Consider the following 5839-nt stretch of genomic DNA (forward strand, 5'->3'; position numbering starts at 1 on the left):
CCCCTCGTCCAAGTCACTGATGAAGATGTTGAACAGTGCGGGCCCGAGGACCGAGCCCTGGGGGACCCCACTGCCCACATCCCTCGAGGTTGAAAATGACCCGTCCACCACCACTCTCTGGTGGTACTTGATGGGCACTAAAACATGGAGTCAGACTGTTCCTCTAAATATGGTCTCAACTTCCAGCTGGAATATTTGACACAGGATTTGCCCAGTTTCCTGCCTCTTCAGGGGACAGTTCAAGAAAGCCCTTAAAAAGACCAATGCAGAGTGCTGTGCTTATGGGGGAGTCTCTTAACCTTGCCCATTGGCAGTTGCTGTTGCCTCAAAGCAGGAGGCCTCTGAACCCTCCTCAAAAGGATGGTCTCAGCATCTGTGCAAATGTCTGACAAGTGTCCCCACCTGCCCTGGGCCCAGGAGTCTCACAGATGGCTTTTGCAAATGGTTGAGATGAAAACCCTGGGGGGCATTCCCAACAACTACGTGCCCCAAATCGGTGGGCACTACCAGACTAGAGGGCTGTGGGAGAGATGCCCAAATCAAATATTTTGGTCTTTTAAAACGGTTTATTCTTCTTTTCAAAAGTTATGATTAACTGCAAAACTGAGAGTAAATACCGGGAAGGAACGTGGGGGCTCCTGCTGTTCCAGGAGGACAGGGTGTGCAGAGCTCTGGCTGTGACATTCCCTGCCCCGTCTTGCAATGTCAGGGTGGCACAGACACAGGTGAGAACTGGCCTTCCCAATGCCTGTTCTACGAGCAGAGACCACTCTGCCCACAGGAGGCAGGCCCCACCCTCTATGCATGGGCTCTGGGCTCAGATACGGGCATGTCTAAATACAGCATCACTGACATCTTTTCAAAAAGCCTCTTCCCAACGTTTCCTGTCACCCAAGATAGCCGAAGGTGGCTGTAGTTCCCAGAGGATGAGGCAGGCTCCTGGTTCCCAGCCTCTCACTAAGAGAGTGTAGCCCACTCCAGAGCAGAGCCCTTGTAAGTGGTGGCCTTCACAACTTCATGAGGCGAGTGATCTGGTCTCGTCTCTTCCGCTCTCCCACCCAGGACTTGCTCTTGGTGCGGAATTTCAGTAGCTCTGTCTTAAAGTCCTGGTGGTGCATTGGACAGTAGCTCTGGGGTTCACACAGCTCCTGAGAAGTAAAAGTGGAGACACTCATTATACAGGAAGCAGGACAAGGACCCCCAACCAACCACCAGGACAATGCCACTGGAAGGAGCTGGTGTGTTCGCCATGGGATAGAGCATTTCATCTTGCTGGTGACTGAACTCTGCTAGTGGGACCTCGCACCCGAGAAGCCAGCTTCTCTCTCAGGAAACCTTGGATACCCCGGCCCCATCTATCACATTTTGGCCCTCACCTTGTACTCAGGGAAGAACTCTTTGTAGCCTCCTTTCAGGACATACATCTCAGGATAATGCAGTGCAGGGTATTCGTTCATGGCTCGATCTTCCTCCCTCAGATAACGGCACCTTCAAACAGTGACAAGGGGAGCAGTCAGACGGGCAGCAGAGGGATTCACCCCAGCACGGACTCCTGCCTGCGCCTTCCCCCTCTCGTTAGCCAGGCGGGGCCTGCACTCACATCTTGGGGCCCCTCTCCGAGGAGAATTCACAGTGGAACACAAGGACAATGCGTTTCTGTGGCATGGATGGGAAGAGAGGCCTCTTCAGAAACAACTCAAAGAGGTCTTCTTGCCTGTGGAGGTTCAGAGCACCCTGCAGGAGAAACATGGGGAAGAGAATTTTCTGCTACACATCAGGATAACCAGCAGCTTGGGGGCAGCTCATCACAGGCACCCGATACTAATATCCAGTTTCTACCCTTGGCTGTTGCATATCCAGTTCCCTCACCTTGATGTGCCCTCCTAGATACTCATAGGGGTAGCGGCAGTCAATGATATAGAACATCTCGATGAGGCTTTGGAATTGCCCAGAGAGCAGGGCAGCCACCTGCAAGGGAACAAGCACACACTCAGGGCGTTGGAAAATGAAGGGCAGCTCCCAGGCACATGCATTCCCCTCCCAAGCTCCAAACTTTCTACCACTCTGGCCCCATCCTAGCAGAACACACAACCCGCACAGACCAGGTCAAAGCAAGACTCATGCCTGGAATAGGGCCACATGACTAGGCATCAGGTGAACAAGCTTTGGGAGCTGGATGAAGGAGATTCCTTCCACACAAATGCAGTCATGACCTGAACCAGTATCCAGAAGCAGTAGCTCCAGGGGGTAAGTCAGACAGCAAGGCCTAACCCTTGCTAAGCTGTTTTCTGCTGGAATTAAGGCCTGGGTACTTGATCCTGCACAGGATCACAGGGGAGGCAGAGAAGCAAAGAGGAGAGAGGTGGAGCTAGGGGCTGCACATGCAGACGGGCATGTGGGGTTACAGCGTAGGTGGACAGCAAACTGGTACTCACAGTCTCCGGGATGATATATTGTAGATCCTGGTGCCTTCCTGTCACTGTAGGCAGTGCATACACCTAGGAAAACACTGAATGGCAACATCTGCAAGGCCCCTGCTCCTCCAGAGCTAGTTCAGCAGCTCCCACCTGTTTCTGCTGCATGTCTTGGTGATATTCTTTGCCCTCTGAGGCAATTTTATAAGCTTCTCTGAGCACAGGATTCCCAGGTTTGTTGGGAGGTGTCCCCTCTCTTCCCATTGCCCAATGTTCCTCATAAGTGGCAGGTATTAAGTTTTGAGACAAAAATTGTTTGACATATGGAGGCAGTCAGTTTGTTCTCAAGTCAGTGGTTTTCAACCTTTTCTCACTTACGGACCCCTATGGACACTTCAAATGGAGGTGTGGACCCCTTTGACTTGTGAGTGAGGGTACCTGCGTATTTTTAATTGATCAAAGTCATCTTTCGGAGACCCCTTAGGCAGCCTGCAGACCCCCAGGGGTCTGCAAACTCAGATTGAAAACCAGTGCTTTAAGTGGCTCTAGGGCTGGGGGCAGGGAAGATCTTCCTGTTGGGCAAAAAGGAAGATCAATCAGCTCTGCATACTAACAGTTAAGGGCTCCTTCTTCCATGCCTAGGCCTGACCTTTCTGCAGGCAGGGAGACCTTGAGGGTACATGGGGCTGGAGCAAACACATACCTTGGAGAAGTCCCCAATGAGTTGTCTGAGGCCATGGTCCTGATCCAGGATTTTGGTGATCTCCATGTCGGAGAGTGAGGCCGTCTTCTTCAGAGTCGCACCCTATAACCACCCAGGCAGGCATCAACAATACATATGCAAGCCAGTCCTGACCACCCAGCCCAGTGGGTGGCAAAAGGCTGGGCTGCCCCTGCCATGAACCCCAAGACCAGGTCCTGACAATGCTGCCTAGACTAGTTTCTGTCTGCCTTTAGAGCCCAGCACAGCAACTGCAGCTAAGGCTGAGGGGATGAGGATTCAGAATGCAGACGCAGTCTGGGCTGGCTCCCTTACCCCCTCCGGTTCTTCCTGGATCAGGCTGCATCTCCGTTTCACCTTAACAGGAGTTTCATTATCCTGACCCCTCACTATTCGCTTTAGCGCTGGCCTGTCTAATTTCTCCGGCATTGATGGAAAGCGGTACAGGCGGCTTCTGTTCACAGAGACCTGCTTGGAGATGGGCAAGTGGGAAGGGAACAGCAAGTCATGAGGGGGCACCGTCACCTCAGCACCCCATGCAGCAGAGCCCCGTTAGGGCTGGAAGCCAAATAGCAACTCTGAATGGCTCCGTAGGATGGCAAGGACCCCTGCTTTGCAGGTGCAGTCCTTGCTCTAACACCTGGGGCTCCTGCTTGGCCTTTTTCCATGATATGTTAGTAGGTAAGTGCCTTGCCTCACTGACGTTGATGTCCTGCATGAGGAGGGGCCCAGAGAGCAGAACAGCCATACTGGAAGACTGGTTGCCAGCCACTGGTATCTGAAGGAGCAGAAACATTGCATTACCACCAAGACAGTCCACTGGCAGTCGCTGAGACCATGAGTCAGCCACAAGCCTGTGTTCCTGTGCCTGACTGGACCAGGCAAGGGAGAAAGACATATATGTCTGGGGCTCATTGTACTTGGGAGCTGCTCTCCCTTACATTTGCTCACAACAGGCCTTGGCCTCCCAGTGCTGTGTCTGGGTAATGACTATAACATCTTCCCAGTGCCCTTAAGTGACCAGCAGCCAGCAGAAAGAATGCTCCTCAGCACCCCCTGGCTCTTGGTAGCCTGGAATCAGACGAGGTCAGGGACTGGCTCTGTGATGCTTGTTTCTCCATCCTGGGCATGGCTCTGCAGCCCGTGGCAGAGGACGCAGCATGCAGGACTCACCTCCATGTCTTCCTGCTCATCAGGGAAGAGAGCTGCGGAGCTGTCCAAGTGATCCGTAGTTCCGTGTGCACAGGATTCCGTCTCGGCAATTGGGCTGCCTAGATCTGCCATCTCAGACTCCAGGCTTCTTACATCCTAGCAGGGAAGAGGAGAAAAAGTTCAGGGGCTGCAGTGGTGCCCAGTTCCCACACCTCTGTCATGTTTTCCAGCACCAACCACCAATCCAGAGAAACTCCAGAGCACAGAGCAGACTCCCTACAGTGCCTACCTAGCCTCACCCTGGGGAGTATTTTCTAGAGCTTGCCTGGAGCAGAGTGCATGATCTGCCCTAGTGGCAGAAGAGGAATGCTTGTTCCCTCTCCAGTTCCTGATTCTGTACTGGAGTCAGGGCTTCATTTGAGGAACAGACAGTACTCTTGGTCAGAGAGGGAAGATCTGATCCAGCCCAGCTTTTCCTCTCCCCTCACCCAGCCCAAGCTCTGGGTGCTGTACTACTACCCACTCCTCCCCACTCTGTGGGAGGGAGTCACTGGATTCTGAGGAGTTGAGATGTTAACTCACCAGTGGAGGGGTGGAGCTAGACAGAGGATCCATCACTTCTTTATGAAACAGCAAGGGCTTGGACACATGCCATCCTGGATGCTTAAACCAGCCCCCCTCCTGAAATGAGAAGGGTCAGGAGCTCTCAGCTCTCTGGCTCTAGTAGGTGCTGAGAACTACCTTCAAAATCTCCCACCCAAGGCAAGTTCAGATCTAACCCTGCCATTAAGCAGCCACTGGGCACTGGCTGTGAGGAGGGTCACCAGCATAGTGGGTGGGTGAGAGCAGGAAGGGAATCTCGAGTTCCTGGAAGACTGCAACCCTCCCAAAAGCAGCACTTGCAAAACACTGTCATGTCCGAGGGAACTCCAGTACTGAGACTGCTCCAGCCTGCCCTTAGCTGGTCCAGCAGGGACTCACCTTTGCCATGCTCATCAGGGGACTGGCCATCTCACTGCTCTCGCAGTACATGGTGCCTGGTGTGCTGCACCGTACCTGGGGCTGGAACGGACAGGAGGGAACGCTCACTGGAGACAACATCTGTAAGCATAAACTCAGAGCTGCAGCCAGCATCCCAGTGCACCCAGACTTGCCACATCTCCCAGACAGCAAATCGCTTTTCTTTGAAGACGAAAAGGTACTCACCGGGAGAGACCTCAGACACTGCCTCTGTGACTCTCTGCAGGAAGAAAAATTGCCAGTCAGTGTCCTGGCCCCTCTTTTCCTGGCCAGCTTGCACTGTCCTGGGACAGGACTCCCATCCCTACCTGCACCCTCCCTCACATCCACAGAGCTCTTCTGAGCCCCAGGACAGTGCTCAGCAACAATTCAGGACACCTGTGACCCCCCCCCAGCAGGATTATGCCATTTTGTAGGCAGGACAGTTTCAGAGGCCATGCCATGTGTCAGTGGCAGTGCTGCGACTTGAACGGGGGATCCTGTCTGTCATCTTACACCCTAAGGCCCGCCGCACCAAGGCCCCTCCCTCGCC

At 53.5% G+C, this 5839-nt stretch overlaps 1 protein-coding gene across 3 annotated transcripts in view; it reads right to left on the reverse strand.

Moving 5' to 3' along the window:
• CDC25C (cell division cycle 25C) overlaps positions 1-5839 on the reverse strand; it is a 10436-nt gene that overhangs the window by 2742 nt on the left and 1855 nt on the right. For 2 of the 3 annotated variants that reach the window (XM_019535365.1, XM_019535364.1), the window contains 12 exons: positions 5494-5527; positions 5269-5349; positions 4870-4968; positions 4309-4443; positions 3830-3913; positions 3451-3603; positions 3118-3219; positions 2436-2498; positions 1870-1968; positions 1601-1734; positions 1377-1488; positions 1001-1148 (listed from right to left, as the gene is read on the reverse strand). In XM_019535365.1, coding sequence (XP_019390910.1) covers positions 1008-1148; positions 1377-1488; positions 1601-1734; positions 1870-1968; positions 2436-2498; positions 3118-3219; positions 3451-3603; positions 3830-3913; positions 4309-4443; positions 4870-4968; positions 5269-5319 — 1173 coding nt within the window. In that variant the 5' untranslated portion in view covers positions 5320-5349; positions 5494-5527 and the 3' untranslated portion in view covers positions 1001-1007. Of the gene's footprint in view, positions 1-1000; positions 1149-1376; positions 1489-1600; positions 1735-1869; positions 1969-2435; positions 2499-3117; positions 3220-3450; positions 3604-3829; positions 3914-4308; positions 4444-4869; positions 4969-5268; positions 5386-5493; positions 5528-5839 lie in introns of all 3 variants that reach the window. The other variant, XM_019535362.1, reaches the window with a different exon arrangement.

This window comes from Crocodylus porosus, unplaced genomic scaffold (assembly GCF_001723895.1).
Source record: "Crocodylus porosus isolate Cpor-Errol unplaced genomic scaffold, CroPor_comp1, whole genome shotgun sequence".
In the NCBI taxonomy this organism is placed as follows: Eukaryota; Metazoa; Chordata; order Crocodylia; family Crocodylidae; genus Crocodylus; species Crocodylus porosus.